Below are 23,595 nucleotides of genomic sequence, written 5' to 3'. Positions count from 1 at the left end.
CTTTATTAATTGGAGAAGTCATTTCTACCTTGCTTTCACTTTCTGTCCTTAACTTGCAATGAGATTACCCTGGAACCAATTCCCCTTTGTCTACTTTATTCTTGGATGCTTTAATTGTAATTCTAGAACTTTTGACTATCCCATTTTCTTCCTTTTTCCTGGCGCTGATATGACCTAAATGTGTTACAAGCGCAAAACCCTTAAAAACATAAAAACAAAACAGATTACCTTGTTTTGATCTAGCCCTTACTTGGATCCTTAGCTGAAAGTTGCAGTCAAATGTATAATTATTTTTTGGGAGAAGATAATTTTTTTCCCTCGTAAACTATCTCTTTGTTGTGTACTATTATTATATTACTTTAAAAGTTTTAATATATTTTGTAGGCATTTGAATATGTGTCCCTTTTAGCGGAATCCTTTGCTTGTATCTGGTTGGGACTTATAGGCTATCTCAAACTAGACATCCTGACAGCAGGGTAGGGTCTTCAGACTTCACATGTTGGGCGAAGAGGGCATTTTGGCTGTCTTCAACCCTCTGTATTTGTTTTCCTTTTCCATGTTGCATTCCTCCTTTGTTTTGGATGGAGATTGCTCAGTATATATACTGGTCCTGACAGGGAACCTTAGCACATTGTTGAGTCCACAAAAAAGCTCTTTACTCATATAATCTTACAATGAGCTTTTATATAGCACAATATCCACTAAACATTCTCAAAATGCTTTACAAAGGGTCCCTGACCAATAGCAATACGTAACGTTAGAATGAGACATGATGCCTGTTTGATGATATAGCATTTTTTTCCGACAGAGCCAACGCTGCTAATGGACAGGTACACATTTTACACGTTAGTATGGTGTGAGAATGTGAGTAAAGAGCCTTTTCCAAGAACTCAACTATGCTCTGAATGGGTTGAGAACCCAGGATCTTCCAATCCGAAAGCAAGTGTCACTGGGTGGGGCCTCCTATAGTGGGCAGGGTGGCACTTACTGTGTCTTCTATCCCCTTATATCTGTTTTCCAATTTGCTTTCTGACTTTGTCTTGGAATGAGATTACTTGGTTTTATTATGGCCCTGGCCGGAGTCCTTTGCAGGGAGGGAAACAGTCAAATTCATAGCTATTGTTTTGGGAGATAAGTAAATCACCTATCTGTTAGGTATTGTTATATTTGTTATTTTGAATGTATAATGTAAGCATTTGAATGTATTCCTCTTAGTGCTTGTGTCTGGATGAGACTTTTAAGGTTATCTCAAACTAAGTACATTGATGGTATGCTCTTGGAATCTACTTCTGATCCCTATTTGTTGCCAGTTCGCCTTTGCCTTACCTTTTCTTGGGTCCTTTAATAGTAATTCTAGAATTTAACTATCCCATTTTCTTCCTTTTTACTGGTGCTGATATAACCTAAATGCGTTGCAAGCGCCGTAAAACCCTTAAAAACAAACAAAGCAAGTGTCACACCACAAGACCACATAACCACACAATATAAAGAGTACGTCGTTTGTAAAAGCATTGCCTCTTTAAAATATATTATAGCACTTTGCAGGTCACATGTCTCGTCCCAAATGTTAAGTATAGCTGTCAAATTGGGACCTTTAGTAAAGCTCGTTGCACATATTTAGAGGTTGTTGCACTACATAAAAGCTCACACACTTTTTTTTTTTTTTTTAAATATTTACTTTTTAATTCGCAAGAATTCTTGATTGTGAGTTGTATTTTCATTTAAAGTTTGTTAAGTGTAAAAGTAATCGGACATGATAAATTTAAATCTGAACAATTGATATTTAATTAGAATCATTTATTACATAATTTTATAGAATTTTATCAAAACATTCGCAATTGATAAATCATTCCAAAATAATTATAAGTAAGTATACCTTTTTGTAACAGAAAGAAATGATAGATCTGAATTGAAAGCAATGTTATAGATATAAGATTTCAATCACAGTATGGTCGTTACAAATTACAAAAAGAAAAGGTCCTGAAAAAAGTTAGCCATGTAACAGTGCTTTTTATTATTTTAAAATGATTCCCATCTTTATAACATGCGGCAGCATCTGTTGCATTTCGATTTGCATTAACTTATGAAAAGCACAAAAATGTAAACAGGAATATATAGATTTAGGAAACTTGTTAACGATCTTGCATGAAAGACTCACTTATCTTTCTCTCATTTATTTATCTTTTTCTTTTTCTTGGTTATATAGTATATCAATTTAGATTTATTTCTGCTGCACATTATCAAGCAACTTTCAATACAAAAACACAAAACGAAATATTTAAAACCTGCAATTTGTAACAATATTCAGCATACGTTGTAGTATCAAAATAGATTTAGATAATTTTGTGAACAATAAACCAAGTTACACAAACTCTTAGTAAAACAATAAATTATATCACAGTTGTTCATTTTCCAAACTGCCTAGATACAAATTAAAACAGGTTACATGTCAGAGGATTAAAACTTTTTTATCTTGACAGAAAATCTCTTTTAAAAAGTCAATGCCTACATAAATAAATTAGAATAAATAGATGCATAAATAAATAATGTATTTCCGTTTCATCCACTAACATTAACTTTAATTTTTTTGCTAGTTTAGTGATCTTTATTTTTATTTTAACTGGACTGGAGTGACAAAATCTTATTTATAATTTGAAATATTTAACTATAACAATATTACAGTAACCACTGTGGACACATTATTCGGATCCATCAACGCAATGTATCATTCTAGTCATCAGGCCGATGCTTTGGCCGTCTTGAGATTAAATCCCCCACCAGTGAATCGTGGGGCGTCTGTTCTCTGTGACATGATAGGAGGCGCTCCAGCTTGGGCTAAGGCACGGTCTTGTTCCCTGAGGAGAGATAAAAGACAACTCGTTTAGAAAATAGGCTTCAGCTACTAATTGCTGCTCTTTGAAAGTTTCGTAAATATGTGAGGGGAAAAAATGATCCAGTGATTAACATTGAATTAACTAATATTAATTTGAAAAGCTGACTTAATTTATTATTTCTATCAGCATCCTTTGAAATTCAATTTGAATGAAACACTTGTATTTGGGGTGATGAATGTAAATTTTTTAATTGTAAAAATACCCAAAAAAAAACCCCAACAAAACCGTGACCCCCTCAACCAAAATAGTTTCATTAGGTCATAAAGATCTGAAAAAGTGTGCATGAAACTGCCAGACAAAGCAGGAAAGAAAAATACAGAAAAAAAAAACAAACATCCCTAAATATCAGTCTTCCTCCAGACTCAAGAAACCTAATAATTAATGGTTGTTAAAGGGTCAACCACACATGTGGCCCACCACTTCACAACAGAATCATGTCAGAGTAATAACAAGTATAAATATCAAAGTGACTGATTGAGAAGCAGGAACTGGTGTAAGATAAAGATCTGGAGAAAAAAAAAGAAGTGTGTATGAAATAGTGCCAGAAAAGGCAGATAGAAAAATAGAAGAAAAAAGAGTCAGCCTTCCTCGACTGGGGATCGAACCTCAGACCTTTTGATAACATTACACCAAAGAGGTCTGAAGTTCCATCTCCAGTCGAGACAGGTCGATTTTTTTCTCTCTGTGCTTTGTCTGGCACGTTTCAAACACACTTTTTCAGATCCTTATCTTTTATTGAGGAAATTTAATGAAATTGTAAAAGACAAAAATTTTGTATTTCTAATCGTTTTAACTTTGAATTTACTTTTTACCAACTTCCAGACCTGCTCACTACTATGAAAAATTAGTGAATTTAAAAATGTTGGCATCAATTTCATAACTTCAAGATGCCAGACTACATAATTTAAATGATTTTGAAGTGTTATTTATTTAATCATTGTGATAATAAATTGTTGATCTATAAAGTTAACTAAAGCTACTACTATTTTTATCTCCTAAAAACTACGAATTTTAAAATTTTCAGGTAGACAGGTCTGCAACTGCTTCATGCCAACACGTTAAATCATGTTGTTGCAGTGACCATATACAAACACAAGACTTACTTTATTTGTTGTTCTTTCTTTTTCTGCATGAAATACTTCTTCTTCACTTCTTGCAGTTCTCTGGCAATCCTCTCTATCTCGTATTTGTATTCGGACACCTGCGATTCGTACATGTTCAATTCTGATGCCATTCCCTGTGAAAGCCAAAATTATGCATTAGTCATGATTCTTCTCCTTCTTCTTCTTCTTCTTCTTCTTCTTCTTCTTCTTCTTCTTCTTCTTCTTCTTCTTCTTCTTCTTCTTCTTTTACTACTACTACTACTACTACTACTACTACTACGACTACTACTACTACTACTACTACTACGACTACGACTACTACTACTACTACTACTACTACTACTACTACTACTACTACTAGTACTACTACTACAACTACTACTACTACTATTATTATTATTGTTATTAATATTAAAAATAATAACAACAACAACAACCCAGTAAATCAACAAATTTGTCTACCTTCATCTGCTTGGTCTTTTCCTTGAGTGTCTGTTGGTAGATGGTCAGTTGTTCCGCCACCTCGGGACCGGGTTGTCTGGCAAGGATGTGCTTCAACTCCAAGTACAATTTCTCCTTCTCTTGAATTAGAAGTTCCTTCTCAACAACCTCTTCTGTCTTCTGGATCAGCCTCTTTTGAAGTGTGTGGATCTTTTGAATCATCTCATATGTAGATGGATCACTTCCCTGGGAAGGGATAGTAAATGTAAACATTTAATTAAATTTTAAAAATAATAAACAAAAATAGAAAATAAAACCAACGATGTAAATTGTAAAATCATAAAACACAATTCTTTTTATTAGTTGCCACGGAAAATTTTATCTTTAGGGTTTATTATTTCAAGTAAAATCTGAAATAGGCATGACGTAAGGCCCAGTAGAGAGCAGGATAGTTAGCTATTAAGATAAGATTTCTGACTTAAAACAAGGACGAATCTTTAAGTAGATTTGAATAAAGGTTCTCTGTTGCTAGTTCAATATCTTTTCCTTGTTTTATTTCACTGAGGGTATGAGTGTGTGTGTGTGTGTGTGTGTGTGTATTCGCGCATGCATATGTGTATGCATGTGCTGCTAGTTCATGCAGCATAGAACACTGACATTCTTAGAAGATTATGAGACGATCCCACAACCAACGCAGTCTCATGATCTCTCACCTCCAGTTTCCTCCATCGGTGAATGTTCATTGGGTTTTCCAGTTCTTCTTCCAGAGCTTTGCATCTGGTCCTCTCTCTAAGAAGCTCCCTCTGTATGTGGTAAACCTCACGCCTGTAAAATTTAAAATAAATTTTATGAAACAAAAAGCCAGTTTCATGCCATGTGTGATGAAATGACAAAAAAGAAATGACACAAATTATACCCAATCATTTATTGTTATCAGTTTTCTGTCTTTAAGTCAAGAGACTGAAAGTAAAACATTATTCATGTAATTTTGTTTCAATCACCATAGTGAAATCGTAGAAACAGGCTTGCTTTCTCCCAGCATGCCACATTGACCTAAATGTCAATTTCATGCCCCAATAATCATATGAGAGGCATGCTTTTTTGCACTTACACATTTTAAATATTACTGAGTTTGCGCGACAGGGCGCCAACGGGTCCCGTTAGAGATAGACGACGATTGGGATTGTTTGGAAGCTTTAACCCTTTGCCCACTAGTCATTATGACATCCGAAATGCTATCCCCGTCTACATCTACGCCAGAATAGAAATAGAGGGTGGAGCCTACCATGATATAACATTTTATGGAGCCCTAATTTCATCATATCAGTTCTGTCCACTGACAGGTAGGTGGATATCGCTTTCAAGAACTTATGTCCTTATATGAAATCCTGAGTTTTTGACCAATCAACGGATTGCTCTTTTGATAGCTCGCTTGTCAACATGAGTCAGCTCAGCCCTTGATTTATGTAAAGGCATCACAGGCGGTATATGTTGTGTAACTTCAAAGACCACGGTTGACCGAAAGCGATGAATGGAACCCCTACTGTGGCGTGGAGAACGAGGTCTTGTATGTATAGTTACGTCATATCTCAACGCTCGTGAATTCTTAGTACGGCTGGACTCAGAATCAAAACTCGAAATCTGTGTTTTAAACTCTTGAATCAATCGAGTTACATCAGTGCGTTCGTCTCATTGAGAAATGAAAAACGATATATAAATCAAGAACATCGACCGGAAAATAAGGAAATTATCATAAAATTATAAAATTTGAGAAAGCTATTTTCAAAATCAAATATATTACAAAAAAGGTTATTTCTAGACCGATTTTTATGAGACAAAGACAATTTTTCTCCACTTTTCAAGCTGATTCCAACAATGAGGTTTTCAAATTTATCGCGATAAGATTATTTGTCATTATTTTTTTTAATACCCAATTGACTGCTCAGGAAATGAATACGTAATCCTTGGCGGCTAGCGAGTAGGTGTTAAATTTTGCTTACCCTTTCCCACGCAGACGCACACACACACACACACACACACACACACACACACACACACACACACACACAGACTGAACACACAATGTATGTCTTTCACTTCTGGCCAAAGTTGCCTTATTACAACTTAGACTCGAATGATAACAGCGAGTAGGGTGTCAGATTAAACTTCAGTTTTAAAGGTCTAATTCAATTCACACCGTAAAAAATCATAATAATGATCATTCTTGATATATTAGAGCATTAAAATATTTAATTCACATTACTATAAATATATTTTAAATATATGTATTTTGTAATTATTTAAGTGACGATACGAACCCCTTTTAATCGTCGAGCCGAACGATAGGATGCTAGACGACAATAAGTCTGTGTGTGTGTGTGTGTGTGTGTGTGTGTGTGTGTGTGTGTGTGTGTGCGTCTACGTGGGAAGGGTAAGTAAAATTTAACACCTACTCGCTAGCCGCCAAGGATTACGTATTCATTTCCTGAGCAGTCAATTGGGTATTTAAAAAAAATAATGACAAATAATCTTATCGCGATAAATTTGAAAACGTCATTGTTGGAATCAGCTTGAAAAGTGGAGAAAAATTATCTTTGTCTTATAAAAATCGGTCTAGAAATAACCTTTTTTGTAATAGATTTGATTTTGAAAACAGCTTTCTCAAATTTTATAATTTTATGATAATTTCCTTGTTTTCCGGTCGATGTTCTTGATTTATATATCGTTTTTCATTTCTCAATGAGACTAACGCACTGATGTAACTCGATTGATTCAAGAGTTTAAAACGCATATTTCGTGTTTTGATTGAGAGTCCAGCCGTACTAAGAATTCACGAGCGTTGAGATATGACGTAACTATACATACAAGACCTCGTTCTCCACGCCACAGTAGGGCTTCCATTCATCGCTTTCGGTCAATCGTGGTCTTTGAAGTTACACAACATATACCGCCTGTGATGCCTGTACATAAATCAAGGGTTGAGCTGACTCATTTTGACAAGCGAGCTATCAAAAGAGCAATCGTTGATTGGTCAAAAACTCAGAATTTCATATAAGGACACAAGTTCTGGAAAGCGATATCCACCCACCTGTCAGTGGACAGAACTGATATGACGAAATTAGGGCTCCATAAAATGTTATATCATGGTAGGCTCCACCCTCTATTTCTGTTCTGGCGTAGATGTATAAGGCGATAGCATTTCGGATGTCATAATGACTAGTGGGCAAAGGGTTAAAGCTTCCAAACAATCCCAATCGTCGTCTATCTCTAATCGGCCCCGTTAGCGCCCTGATGCGCAATCTGTCTATTTGTCCGTTTTACAACCAATACTTATTCACACATGAGGCAAGTAGAGTAGTGTGTGAGGAGTGCGTTTTTCAAAAACATAATGTTAGATGGTTGAAATCATTCTCATCCATCTAGTCACTGACCACCCTAAACATCACTATCTTTGTTTCAAGAAGAGACACATTATCCACATCATGGAGAGAAAGATAAAGTGAGTAAATGTGACTCATATATAAGGGAACAGACAAAACAAATGACGTTTCGGCCTTTGAAGAAGGCCACAGGCCGAAACGTCGTTTGTTTTGTGTTGTTCCCTTATATATGAGTCACATTTATCACGTTACCTTTCTCTCAATCTAATTGGCTCATTTAGGCACCTCTAGCTTTTAGTATTCACATCACTGAGTCACTGTATATATATACACATCTTTCACTCACCTCAAATCTTCCACATTGGCCACACTCTTTTGAAGAATGGTCTTTTCTCTTCTCAGTTTCTTGATTTCTAGCTTGAGTACTCGGATGTCCTCCCGTCTCTGGTTGTACTGCACTTCTCCCTTGTTCAGGACGGATTGCTGAATCTTAATCTTCTCATACAGCAATGCAAGTTCATCATTACGCCTAACCAATTGAGTTCCGAGAATGTCTCGCTCACTGATGACCTAAAAAGAATCAGGAATCATTGACAATTTAATCCAATTTCAAATTTCGTAACCAAATGACATGGCTAGATATCAATGATGTATAATGATGAAAATAATAATTATTATTGGAAAAAAAAGAAAATAAGAAAAATTGCAAGTTGTCGGATCTGCAGCAGTAGCAGTTTTAAAATCCAAAGATAATTTATAAGTCACAAATTTCAAAGTTTGTAAAATTCATCTTCATTAGATCATTATTTGATATCAATTAATAATTGAAAAAAAAAATAGCTATTTAAAACTAAATTTTTAAAAACCCCGACATTATTCCCTTAAAGAATAATATAATTAAAAAAAAAATTATCTCATTCTTACCTGATCCAGTTCTTTCTTCTGTCTAACCCTCTCCGCATCAGCTTCAGCAATGATCTTGAGAAGTTTTCTTTCCTCTGCTGCTTGGGCTTCGATGTAATTCTTGCTTTCAATGGCTTGTTGTTTCATCTTCTGTAGCTCTGCCTATTGTTGGCGTTCGATGGATATGAAATTATTACTAATATTAAGTCTAGAAATATTCAGATGCAATGTTAAATGATATCATAAAACAATATAGATTCAACCTTTAACGATATTTGATTACTTTAATTTTATATCACATGGTCATGGCCATGAGGCGTCCATCAGTGCCTGAAGAGTAATCACAACATAAAGCATATAGATAGTATGCAGATGACGTCACGCAGGCCTTTGTTATTGTTTTTGCCATCCGCGTTTGTGAGTTGCTCTCACTAAACTGTATTAACCAGACTATAAAAGTTCATGGTTACACAGAGTTTGTGTGTTGGTCCGTTATACTTCCGGATGGCAATGTTGTGAACTCCTTGGCCAAGCGCATACTATCTATACAACTTTTGACATCTTATTACATATTAGTATAACATTCATTGCATTGGCAGTCAACAATCTAAGTAATACAAGAAACAGTTTCTGTCTCAACCACTTCCAAAGCTAACAACAAAAGCAATACAGTAAAATAAAATAAAAAAATGCTGCATTTCTGTCTGTCTATAACGTTCTTATTTTAAATGTTCTTAGAGCCCCTTCTTCTTCTTCACCTTCTTGTTCTTGTTGTTCTTCTCCTCCTTCTCCCTCTCCTTTTCCTCCTCCTCCTCCTCCTCCTCCTCCTCCTCCTCCTCCTCCTTCTTCTTCTTCTTCTTCTTCTTCTTCTTCTTCTTCTTCTTCTTCTTCTTCTTCTTCTTCTTCTTCTTCTTCTTCTTCTTCTTCTTCTTGTTCCTCTTCTTATTTATACATTATGTGAATTCTAATGCTTTTGTCTAGCCATATTAAAAAAAGTAAAATATAACTCCTGTCAAAAAGCTTTCCATACCTTCAGTGTGTCCTTCTCCTTCTCCACCCTGGCGTGTTCCAGCTGTTCTTTCAACAGAGACGCTTCCTTTGATTGAATCTCTTCTTTCAGCTGATCAATTTGATGAGTCATTATCCTCAGCTTTCTCTTCATCTCTGTAATCTCATCCTTGAATTAACAAAAAAAAAACAAAACACAGAGTTAATAATTTTTTTCTTTATGAATAATTACTGCATTGGAATTTGAGGCACACCACGTGACTAAAAACATATTTTTAAAGAACAACAAAAAAAAAAAAACCCTCAAAAAACATAAAAAACCACACAGATGCAAACACACACTCAACTTTCTTTCTATTCTTCCCTATCAAAACATTCTAAGACTTTACACTGTGCTTTTCAAAGTTATATCATTATTTTTCTACAGGATATCATATCAATTCACTCTAAATAGAGTCATCTTTCACGGCTTACTTCTTTAAAATGTGATTAATTTGTATTTAGTTCTTGTTTAATTGATTCAAAAACAACTGCACATTTCAAAAACGGACTGACTAGTGAATGCAGACAAACTTGTTTAATTATCTTACCTGTGACTCAATCAAGTTCTTGCTGTATAAGTTACGATCAGATCGAACAGCTTCATATAAATTCTGTTGTTGTTTCAGTTTGGTTTCTGCCTCTGCTATTTTCTTCTTGTAGTCAAAGATTTGCATTTCACGAACTTTCACATCTTCCATGTGTTGTAGAACCTGAAAAAAAAAAACCCACATCCATTTAGTTTTCATCTTTTCAAAACGAAAAGAAAAAGTTTATGCTGGTTTAAAACATTATAATCATAGTTATCATAATTGGAAAGGAAGACTTTTAAAGATTATTTTTCATTACATTTTTCATATGTACGTTCAAAATAGAAAATAAATAGGGCTATTAATATACACACGTTTGAGTGAGGAAAAGATTTATCAATCCACCTTTTATTGATTATTTAATGTCTTGAACATAAGTATATATATTGTGCCTTGTGCGGTTATGTGGTGTTGTGGTATGACACTCACTTTCAGAGTTTGAGTCGTGCTCTGATTGACGCATAATTGATTCATTAGAAAAGGCTCTTTGATCACTGTCTATCACCGTACTCAGGTGTAAAATGAGTACCTGGTCGTTAACAGCTTTGTTTCTGTGGCAAAATTGTAATATTGCCGAATAGGTGTCCTGTCTTGTCTTACATGGTAAGTTTTGCTGTTGGCTAGGGACCCCTCGGAAAGTGCTTTGAGCATGTCTAGTGGATATCACGTTATGTAAAAGCTCTTTATTCTTATATATACCTTTTTGCTGTTTTTGGATTTTGGACTTTTGAGTGTTTTTTATTTCCATTCTTTATCCTAGTGTTTCCCATATTCTGTGTGCAATAACTTGCAATTTCTTTTTCAAAGTATAGCCTACAAAAGAGAGTTGTAGAAAGAATCCCAACCTTTTGTGTGAGATCACTGGCTTCATTGATGTATCGATCTCTCTCTTTCTCCAGCTGATAGATAATCTTCCTCTGCTTCTGGGCCTCTTCCTTATAGTTTTGGATCTCTTGCTCCAGATTCTTCTTGGATTGCTCGTGGAGTTTCACCAGATGCAGCTGTTTGTGAGTTGCACCAGCAGCTTTCAGCAAGTTCTATGGAAAAAGAGTTATTGAAAACATAATTTAGTCTCATTTCAAGGTTGAACAGGAGCTTGACAACTTGTACTCAAAACAAGTATTTATTATTTTTATTTCCATTTTTTTTTTGAAATAGGATTTAGCTTACCTTGTTAAATAAAAATAAAAACAAGCAGATTTATAATTTCTTCCACTTATATCATATTAACACCAAAATAAAATTGAATCTTGAGCAGCATAATTTCTTAGATGACAGTGTACTACAAATTGTAAGTTGAATGTTAGCTCCTATTTTCCTTTCTTTATAAAAACACATTTTTAAAAAAATGGTCAAGATGCTAACCACTCCTTTATATTAGTCATTGAACAAAAATCTATAAATACAACACAATAACCGTTACTTTTTGACAGTAACATCAAAGGTTAAGATATAAAATTATCTAGATTTAAAAAAACAACAACCTTCATATGGCTCATGTGAACTGACTTTAGAGATTGAATTTAAAGCAAAAAAAAAAAAAGAGAAAAAATTATTTTGGAGAATCACGAAAATCAACAACTTTTTCATAGACAAAACCACACACCTTATTCAGGATGTCTCTCTCCCTGACCAGGTCATCGATGGCTTTCTTGTCTGTTTCCGCTTGCTTCTTAGCGGCTTCCAGCTCTTTTTTTTTTAGAAATAAATAAATAAGATTGAAAAACATTCAGATGTTGTTCCAATACAAATTGAGAAACACATTTTTCAGATATTTTTCCAATAAAAATGCAAATCTGAATTATTTGATTTTCAAATATAACAATTGGAAGTTATCAACATTTGAGATTTGTCTAAATTTTTAAATCCAAATGGTCTTCTCTTTAGGCCCATAAAGTAGCAATTGCTTATGATCAATTGGACAGAACACAGATGTATCAATGGCTACTTTCCATAAAATGTGTCAGGCCCAGCTAGCTAATTATTGTTGGTGGATCAACAAAGGTGTCAAAATAAAAATATATTTGAGCCAGGTGAGTGAAGTACTCTACCAGCTCAGATACTGTAACCCCCTTCAGATGGGCTTTGAAAACTGCTTGCTACTCTCATGATAGAATGCTAACTTATTGAAAAGTACTTCTCACCACTTTTTCATTATACCTAAAAAATCAATCACTGTTGATTAGATGAAAAAGGCTTTCAAAATTAGATGGTTCTCTTACATGAACATTTTTCTTAAATACTGAAAGCTTCATCTGTTTGAATTTACAATATATTATTGAATAAAACTATACTCACCCCTCTCCAAGCCCGTTATCTGGCCTTTGAGCGTTTCCCTCTGTTGTTCAATATCAGACTTACTGTCCTCTACACTACGCAATTTACGTTGGATTGTCTCACGAAGTTTATTCTGACGCTGAGTCTCTGTCTTCAAGTTGCCAACCTCATCCTCTTTTTGCTATTAATAAGGAATATTTAAAAAAAGGTGTGATTGAGTGCTTAGATAATAGCAATGAATGATACTGTTATGATAAATAGAAGAAAATGGAAATACAGTCAAATAAAGACAACAAGTATGTGGATGACAATGACAGGTAAGCAGATGGATTTATCGAAGAGATCTGATGACAGAGAGGATTGGAGAGACATGATCGCCAATATCTGCATCATACCCAATGATAGTAACAATGATGATAATGATATTTGATGATGATGATGATGACGATGATGACAATGAAATGATGATGATGATAATAATAATAATAATAATAATAATAATAATAATAATAATAATAAGAAGAAGAAGAAGAAGAAGAAAAAGACAAATAATGATAATAATGATGATGGTGATGATGATGATAATAATGATGTTGATAATAATAATAACACTTATTATTATTATTATTATTATATATTATTATTATTATTATTATTATTATTATTATTATTATTATTATTATTATTATTATATATTATTATTATTATCATCATCATCATAATGATAATGATAATTAATAATAATAATAATAATAATAATAATAATAATAATAATAATAATAATAATAATAATAATAATAATAATAATAAGAAGAAGAAGAAGAAGAAGAAGAAGAAAAAGACAAATAATGATAATAATGATGATGGTGATGATGATGATAATAATGATGTTGATAATAATAATAACACTTATTATTATTATTATTATTATTATTATTATTATTATTATTATTATTATTATTATTATCATTATCATTATCATTATTATTATTATTATTATTATTATTATTATTATTATTATTATTATTATTATTATTATTATTATCCTTATTATTGTTATAGTTATTATCATCACTATCATTAATATTATTACTATTATTATTACCATCATCGTCATCATCATCATGTAATTATTATTATTATTAATATTATTATGACAAAACTATATAACAAATATAAATGATATCTCACTTTCAGTTCCATGAGACGTGTCTGATTTTCCTGAGCAAGAATATCAGCAGACACAAGCTGGCTCTCATACTCAGATGAGAGTTTGTTAAGTCGCGAATTGAGAATGTCGGCATCTTTCAGGGTTCGTTCACTCAAGACCTGGTGGTGCAAAGATGTAAATAGTCACATATGAAACATTTATTCCATATTGAGTTGATAATGAAAATGAGACATTCCAACTTTATAAAGAAGTGAAGTAAAAAGTCAAAAACTCTAGATTCAACAGTGAGATTTTTGAGAAATATCAATTTAAAATCTTCTTCTTCTTCTAGGTTCCATGCCTGGTCCAGGCTTCGGATACTGCATGAATTATCTCTCTCCATTCCTCCCTGTCTCTTGCCTTTTCAAACAGCTCTTGGATTGTTAGGCTGGTGAAGCCCTTCAGTTGGTCTATGAGTGTTTTTCTTTGTCTCCCCCGGGCGCGTTTACCAGGTATTTTTCCACAACTTGCCAGGTATTCATTCTTATCTTTCCTTACTATGTGTCCGAAAAAGGATAGTTGTCGATCCACTATTAAGGGCATTAGTTTCCTTTGTTGGTATGTTTGTTTTAGCACTTCTTCGTTCGTTTTGTGTGCAGTATACGATATTCTCTGCATCCTTCTCAATTTAAAATAAAGGTGGTCAAAGTTTTTTCATCAGCAATAAAATTGAAATAGACAAAAAACAAAAACAAAAAACAAAAAAAAAAAAAAACGAAAGAAAATGATTTCCTAACTTCATTCATTATTGAATGTTAAAACAACAATGTTTTATGTTATTTGTAAATACTGTCACAAATTAAGTTTTTAAAAATATAATCAATTTCAACTTCCACACCCCTTAAAAGAAAAAATGTGTAAAAAATGAACGCAAGTTGAAACACTACAGAAATATACATTTATTACAAAATAAAATACTAGTATGTAAACACACAAAACAACCATCCCTATTTCCAAGAAACTTCTATTCCCTCCCCCCCCCCCCCCCCCCCCCCCTTTCCCCTCCTGAATAAAAAAACTAAACAAAAACAAACAAACAAACGCAATAAAGTATAATCAATTCACCCTTTGTTCACGAAGTTGTTGATCAAGCTTGTCCTTTTCCAGTTGTAAACGTTCAATTTGAGACTGTTTGTTTTTGATGTCCGAACTCTTACCATCCAGCTCTGCCTTGGCTTGGGTCAAGTCACGTTCCAGCTTGTCTCTCTTACGAGCTTCTCTCTGGGCTTCATTGTTTCGCATTTGGATATCTTGGTTCAGCTGGATAGTGTGAAGAATATTTTCATTTTATTATTGGGAGTAATATAATCATATAGATAGTATAATTCATCTTTTCACGATAAGGAATGATCAACATGTTGTAATTCCGTTTAATAGAAAGTTTATTGTCATATTTGCTAAATATTAATTTGAAAAAGGCCAAGGTGCAGTTTAGGGGCAGCATGGCTCAGCTGTACAGTATTTGCTTCGTACCCGAAAATTACTGAGTTTGATCACCCACCACTGCACTGTGTGGCCTTGAGCAAGTCACCTCGCTCGAGCTCAATTTGTGGCGCTGCACTGCGGCTGACGTCTGGGTGATTCTGGTCTTTCCTTGGAATAGACTCTAGAGACAAATTTCCCCTAAGGGATGAATAAAGGGAATTTTATTTATTTATTTCTACACATTCTTGTTACATATCTTATCATGTTATCAGCACTCAAAGCGAGAAACTGTCACCTACACATTTTTTGAATTTTTGAGAGAAATAATTTTTTAAAGCATCTCTCTCAGCTCAAATATTTCCAGAGATTGAAGTCTAAAGTCTAAAAAAAACATGAATAAGAATGAAATCAAAACTCATAATTCCCTTTATATAAGAAAAGACCGAGATAACTCAGGTATAAGCCACAGAGCAATGCTAAGTTGATAATGAAACTAAGAAATTCCAACTTTATAAAGAAGTGAAGGAGAAAGTAAAGAACGCAAGTTCAACATTGTGATTTCGAAAAATATCAATTTAAAATAAAGGTGGTCAAAGTCTTTTCATCAGCAATAAAATTGCACAGGAAATAAACCAGATGCAGACTTGTGCCTGAACCTGGGTCCCCTGGGTGTAAGTGTAATGCTTTATCTACTCTGCCAGCTCACCCCTAACAATTTCAAAATATCATTTTTCTCAACTGTAGATTGAAAATTTACCTCCATTATCTTCTCTTCAGCATCAGCTTTGTCTTCCTCCAGCTTTTGCTGGGTAGCATTGGCGTCAGCCAACTGTTCTCTGAGTTTTGTGATATCTTGGTGTTGTTCATCCCTCTCCTTTGTCAAGTCTTCTTTAATTTTCAGCAACTCATTCACACTGGCGGTACAAAATGATAAATTTAAAACAAAGCTGTTTCAATTTTAAAAATACATACATTGCTTGAATATGGAAAACTATTTACATTTTTTCCTGAGATCCAATGTCTCATTGAATTCAGGCTCTGAACGTGAGATCAGCTGAATCTTATCAGCGGTGTGAGTTTTTTTCAACTGTATAATTAAACAATCTGTGATAGACATAATCAATTCATTATTTAGCTAACAAAAATGTCACTCAAAACACTGGTTAGTAAACTGAATGTTCTCAAAAAGAAAAAAAAAAAAGAAAAGAAGATAACGAAATAATTTTTTTTTTTTTAAAAAGAAGAAAAGTCAGAAAAACTAAATATTGTAGAAGTATGATCCTACACTTGCCTTGTAATTCCATTTAATAAAAAGTTTAATCTGTTGGCTGAATAAGGATTTTGAGCCCGAATCATTCTGTGTTTGGTATTTTATTCTTTTTTGAAGCTGTTATATTCATTTTTTCTCATTACTGAATAAAATATACCTGTGCTCCTGACCCATAGTAAGCCCAGCTCCTTGCTCCACGAGTTTGCTGAGTTGTTCAATTTCAGTCTTCAGTCTATGCGAAGTCTCTTTAGATTTTGCCTCTTTTTCATGGGCCGCATCAACCATTTTCCATGCCTTCTCCACTTCCTGATGATTAAAAAATACTGAAATAGTTATGTACACAGTCTTGAATTTGAGTTTCTGGTTAGTGATTTACTTGACTAAGGGCCACAAAATGAATCTGATGGCTACTGTGGAATTTTCAGTTTTCGGTGATATTCGGTTATTTTCAAGGCTTGTTAGGGGAGCGATTTTATTGTCAAAGTAGTTTTGATCAAGTTTGAATTAAAAATAGATATATAATATTGTTATCAGTCTTTCTCTTGGTCTTTTTAAGTTGTTGAAATAAAAGTTCATAGATCGGTTCGTAGAGACCTTGTTATCCTTTCACAACATCTGTAATTAAATAAAAGTGGTCTCCTGCTTATAAGAAACATTAAGATAGGCACACCACAAAATGTGCTTGGGTGATGAGTCTTTACATATTAATTTGACTCGTACCAGCCAACCATTTTACTGCTGAGCAAACAGATCAGGATGAAAGAAACTGAAAGAATGAACCAACAAATCATTATGTTATCTAACTGACACTATTAATAGTAATATTTTTAAAATATCGCAAACTTCATAACCATTATCTTTCTATTGGTAAAATTAGAAAGTAAGAAGAATCAAACAAATAATGAAAGATATTACGACTTGATGAAATTTTCAATCCAACTATTCAACACTCTTATTATTCATTTACCTTCTTCAATGATGCTATGGTGGCCTGGTCCTCTTGAGACAGTTTCAAGGCTGTTGCCACTTTGGCTGAATTTGCCACTATCTCTGCATTCAGCTCCCTGCATTTTTGCATCAAGCGCCTTTCACTCTCATGAGATTTCTTCAATGCTTTGTGAAGTTTTTCATACTCCAGTCTAAACTTTTCTAGACTTTTGTCTCCTGTCAACTCAGCAAGAACCTGGATGGGATTGGATAACACAGTAAAATATGATTAAAAGACGATGATAATTTATAAAATACGTAAATATTCGTAAAATAACAAACTTGTAAATATGTGCATTTGCACGGATCACAATGTGCCAACTTGGCCATAGGTTTGATTAAAATATATTCCGACCATTTCTTATATTTTTTATCTGGCACCTCTTAACACATTTCATGTCTTGGCTACATTAATAAAATTAATGGCTATCTATCCACACATTTTGTGTCGAACATTGTAAAAATACTAGAACTTGCAAATCATTATGAATTGCGTATTTCACTCCGCAACATGGTCCGAAATTCTCAATAACAAAAAAAGAGAAAGATTTTGTTGTATTTTTTTAATAGTGATAACTTCTGGAAATGCATAGTTGTCTAATATTTTGATACAATCAGTAGTAGCTGGGCATGCCTTGAGCCGTTATCCATTGATAACAATCACAAACTCTATTAACAAAATCCACTACTTAAGTTTTGATTTATTGGTGAATTAGCTAATTTAAAAAATAGCAAAATGTTTTTTTCTGGGACAAAATATGAAACAAAAAATGAATTCATCCGAATGTTGTTGGTTGGCAAACCTACTTTGATAAGCAATGAATAATTATCCACCCACCTCCTGGAAGTCTTTCTCCAAGGCCTCGAAAGCACTGTCATCAAAGGACGACTTTTCCTTCTTCTCCTGAGAATAAATTGTCAAGTAATGTAGTATTAGCAATTTAACCTTATATCATAAAGTAAAGTATTTTTAAACAAATTGTTAACCCTATTCTAATTTCATAATCTACTTTTGATGACGTTGGTCACAATCCTCCATTTTAATAATTTGCAACAGTTGAATTTAAGTTGTCATTATTTTCATTATATATAATGCGTCTGCGGCTATTTGGACTCGAGTTTGAATAGTCTCCCATGGTATTCGGACTCAAACTCCAATGCGCATGTGCAATTAACCAGTTCTTTGCAATCGAATCTGAATAGTCTCCCCTGGCAGTAAATTTCTAATTTATTTTAGTTAATGACATTTACATACAATTGATGCAAAGGAAAATAACAATTAATGTTATTTTAACTATCAACAATCAATCTAAACTTGCTATATTTGGCGAGAAAGACAAAATCATTGATCAATTGGAAGTCCAAATAGAAATTAGTAACTGTTTTCTAACAACAACTTTACACGATGTCAAAATAAAATCAGGACAAAATAATAATATTCTGATAGTGTTAGACAAGCAACAATCTCTCAACAGTACGAAGTAAGGTATGAGCTGTGTCAGTCCGTAGCCTTTGTGAACTCTAACAAAGGCACTGGTCAGTCTGATATGGGTAAAACAAAATTTCTTCTGAACTCTTCTGCTTTCTTCCAATTCCACAGTTCCACCCTTTGCCTACTGCCTGTGTTATCCCTCTCCTGTGTTTGCGCATGAAACATTCAACTTCAAGATACTTTTGCGCACGCACATTTGAGTTTGAGTCCGAAGAGCCATGGGAGACTACTCAGACTCCAGTCCGAATTGCCACTTCGATATACTGATAATGCTATCAATATAAAAACAAACATTAAAATATTTTTCATTTTATATTCAGGCACAATTGCATGTTTAGAAATTTATCGAAAATTAACATAAATAAAATAGTAGCACAATAAATTCAAAAGTCCAAGAAGGACAACGAATTGTTGTCTGCAAAAGCACACGCATAAAGCCTTTAATAAAGGTAAGAAAGAATTATAAATTACTTATTTGTTGTTGGTTGATGATATCAATATCAATATGTAGAGTGAGACTCTAGTGAAAGATTAAGAACACAAATGGCAGGATTTCATTTTGACTTGGTCTTAGGAGTAGGAGCCGTCACTCACCGATCCTTTTTTTCCCTATCCGGTACCGCAATGAAGTGGCTACGTCCACCGCGAAATAAATGAAAATTAAAATAAGTAAAAACCTTTTAACTTTGCAATAGAATATTTATAAATAAAATTCAAAACCGAATTGTGATGCATTTCATGCTTCATAGTTATATTAATTGCAAAAATACACGAGAAGAGGAATGCAAAAGATAAGGAAGAGTAGAGTTGAAGTTTAGAATAGAAGTTTAAGATCCGAGCATCACATCGAGGGTTGACAAAGTCCGAGTTTTAAAGATTGAATCGATTACCCTGATACAATTAGTTCTTTTACGTCGTAAAAAATGAATATTTGCTTACTTCTGTCATTTTGACACTGTATGATTGTATTTTCCTTTACTTCATCAGAAAAATAAACAATAAAGCAAACACAACAGTAGAGGCTGAGACTGTAGTAAATATGGCCTCGTTTCTATAACTAAGCAGGTTGCTAGGAGATACTGTAACTCCCTTCTTTCTTACAGGTAAAGAGTTCTGATTCATAATTATAAGAGTAATATCCCTTGTCTTTAGTCTTCAAAAGAAACTCCGATAATTTATTATATTATATTATATTATATTATATTATATTATATTATATTATATTATATTATATTATATTATATTATATTATATCATATAAAATAATATACTATCATATAAAATAATATACTATAATATACTATAATCTAGCATAATATAATATAATATAATATAATATATTATAATATAATTTAATATAATATAATATATTATAATATAATATACCTAATATAATATAATTAATTGATTCATTCATTCCGATGTAGGCCTATATTAAATTCATCCAGATACCTAGCTGTCTTAGATCACGTCGCTTGCTGTTGCTGTCCATTCGACAGTTGGAGAGAAATAAATACGAAAGTAGGCTGGTGACTGGTGAAGCTGATTGAAGACGCAGATTTTGACCTGCAAAATATTGGACCCTCTTCACACAGCTGGAATTCTTTTTATTTCCTCAGACAAATCAAATTTGTTTTTGTATTTAAGAGATGTAAATCTCAGATTTGCTGTAACAAAAAGCAATGCGTAATGATATCATGTTTACAATAATAATTTGTGACGTCAGATTATCAAGCGTAAATTTCAATAAAATTCAAAAATGTTTTTTAAAATTACTATTTAAGTGTTCCTGAACATGTCTTGTATTCAAAGACGACGAACTAGATTGAGGGATAGAATAAATGATTTCTTACACTCTTGCGTTTTGGAATTCGAACTCTATTTCCAATCCGCACTCGCAAGCTCGTGCAGCGGTTAAGAACACGTATCGTATCCCTCAAGACTTTTGGGTATCTGCGTCATGTCATGTCCTAAATGTTTAATGTTGCTGTTGGGTGGGGACCCACTGTAAAGCAATTTGAGCACGTTTAGTGGATATTGCGCTATATAAAAAGCTCAATTTATTTATTTATTTATTTATTTATTTTAACATCAATCAGAAAAAGCACTGCACAGCAACATAAAACGAAGATCTCGTCGGTTATAATACGTCTCGCGCATCTGCAAACATAACTCGTCTATAGATAGAATGCGCTTGGCCAAGGAGTTCACAACATTGCCATCCGGAAGTATAACGGACCAACACACAAACTCTGTGTAACCATGAACTTTTATAGTCTGGTTAATACAGTTTAGTGAGAACCACTCACAAACGCGGATGGCAAAAACAATAACAAAGACCTGAGTGACGTCATCTGCATACTATCTATTGGATGTATTTATTTATTGACGCGTCGTCCGTAGAGAGGACGCTCATCTTCCAGCAGTGGGATGCATACGCCTTTCCGCGTGGTATCTTTTGTGTCATCGCCCAAGCATTCCATGAATGAATAATATGGATAATAAAATTTATGAAAAATACCTTTGGTGTCAACAGGAATCACCCAGGTTATCTGAAAGTGCATGAAGCGAGGCTCGAACTCGGGATCTTCAGGGTCACAGTGCAATGCCTTAACTTTAACCACGCGGCTACGTCACCCACATAAGGCCTGTTGGAAACGTTTATGGGGGAAGTTATGGGAAAGTTCAATATAAATGCTGGGGTCTTTATAGCTCAGAAGATGGGGCTTCACGAAGGTTTCAGTTCTGTATACAGTCCATGGTATTTATAGCGCAGAAGACGGAGCCTCACTAGTAAAGGAGGCAGGTTTCAGTTAGCTCTGGATACAGTCTATGGTCTTTATACTAGTAGCTCAAAAGATGGAGCCGTTTCAGTTCTGGAATACGTCGATGATCTTTATAGCTCAAAAGATGGAGCCTCACGAGTAAAGGAGACCGATCCCCCCCCCCCCCCCCCCCCCCCCCCTTTTTTTTTTCATTTATCTATCTGGAGGAACGTATGTTGCGTAATCACAGTTATCCAAAGGGTCAAACGTTACAGAAACCGGGACATGCTCTGACTGAATGATCCTTATATCCTTGAAAACAAAATGTTTTTCTCATCCTTGTTACTCTACCGCACATGTTTCCGGGGGGATGAATGTGTGTGTGTGTGCGTATGTGTGTGTGTGTGTGTGTATGGGGGGGGGGGGGGGGGGGCTCTAATCTCAATTACATTCTAGAACCATCGCACTATAATATTATATAGCATTCAATCAAGAACTACTCGTGCCCATTTTTCAAATTCGGCCAATGTCTTCTACCAGCTATTTCTAAACAAATGATTCGACTGGGATAATGTGTGTTAAATGTTATACCCAATGGCACACCGGCACAATGAGAGACTTTGATCCTTTCCGCTTTTTAGGTTACTGACAATGCTCCTTGATTCCATTCCAATCACTGCACATAATCGTCGCCCTATCCCTATCAGGATTCTTGAACTCGTACGTTTGGAATTTTGAATAAGTTCTCAAATTTAAATGAGCGCCGCATTGGGAACCAGTAGGAAATCCAAACACAAGAATACTTTTATTATTCTCCCTTAAGATCTTCACTCACGTTATTTCTGATAATTTATTTTTGTTTGTCTTTTTGGACTTTTGCTTGATTTGACCGAAGGAGAATCTTGAGAATTTAGTCATATGAATAATTACCAGTGAGGTTAAGATATCATTACATATCAAATCTATTTTTAGTAAAACGGAACCCGTAATAATTCGGGCTCCGACTTATTTTTAGAGGTAATTATAAGAATTCTACATAATTTAATTGCTATAATTTTATAGTAAAATAGGGTTATCCCCGTAACTTAAACGGGTACACTTAGTGGGTAATCATATTAATTATGCTAATATGTTTTGTTTTTATTTTTGAAAATATGAAATTGAGAAATTAGAGAACAGGTAAAAGATAAAGATAAAAATTTGTTAGATGTTTTTTATGGCGCTTGCGACACATTTCGGTCATTTCAGCGCCAGTAAAAGGAAAACAATTTGATAATGAAAAGATTTTAGAATTACAATTAAAAGCACATAAAGAAAAGTAAGACAAAGGTAATGGTTCAACTATGGCACAGACGCATATCCCAAGAGCGCATTATCAAGTGTACCTAGTTTGAGATCACCTTAAAGTCTTATCCAGACACCAGCGCTGGATCATGCGAAGAGGAAAACACTCAATTATTTACAGAATATATCCAAATCAGAAAACGTAACCAACATTTCATTTCAGAGAGATGATTTACAAAAAATCACCTCCCCAAACTAATGCTAAACAATTTTCCTCTCAGCTAAGGATTCCAGCAAGGATCAGGACAAAACCAAGGAATCCTATTCCAAGTCAAAGACAGAAAGCAGCTTTGAAAACAGATATTATAAGGGGTAGAAGACACAGCCAGTGACCTCCTGCCCACCATGGAATGTCAAAGGACCCCAAACAGAATTGTGCTAATCGTGGCAGTAACGAATAAGATGCTGGTGATAATTTTATGTTGACAAAAGTCACATCAGACTTGATAATAATATAGGATACTAGC

General features: G+C 34.0%; 1 protein-coding gene across 1 annotated transcript; it reads right to left on the bottom strand.

Annotated features, from left to right (window-relative positions):
- Positions 1–1,782: 1,782 nt before the first annotated feature.
- On the bottom strand, positions 1,783–20,118 carry LOC144964753 (cilia- and flagella-associated protein 58-like). The gene is made up of 18 exons (XM_078899334.1): positions 19,959–20,118; positions 18,366–18,431; positions 17,508–17,723; positions 16,698–16,846; positions 16,028–16,184; positions 14,911–15,105; positions 13,827–13,964; positions 12,657–12,816; positions 11,965–12,047; positions 11,204–11,395; positions 10,320–10,481; positions 9,752–9,898; positions 8,743–8,883; positions 8,165–8,388; positions 5,152–5,263; positions 4,460–4,684; positions 3,998–4,131; positions 1,783–2,855 (listed from the first exon to the last, which is right to left on the bottom strand). The coding sequence occupies exons 1-18, from the start codon at positions 19,965–19,967 to the stop codon at positions 2,738–2,740; spliced, it is 2,628 nt and encodes an 875-aa protein (XP_078755460.1). The 5' UTR covers positions 19,968–20,118; the 3' UTR covers positions 1,783–2,737.
- Positions 20,119–23,595: the final 3,477 nt, after the last annotated feature.

Source organism: Berghia stephanieae, chromosome 2, assembly GCF_034508935.2.
Source record: "Berghia stephanieae isolate SIO BIC M18660-M18661 chromosome 2, UCSD_Bste_1.3, whole genome shotgun sequence".
Lineage (NCBI taxonomy): Eukaryota > Metazoa > Mollusca > Gastropoda > Nudibranchia > Aeolidiidae > Berghia > Berghia stephanieae.
This window is presented reverse-complemented; position numbering and strand designations above follow the sequence as displayed.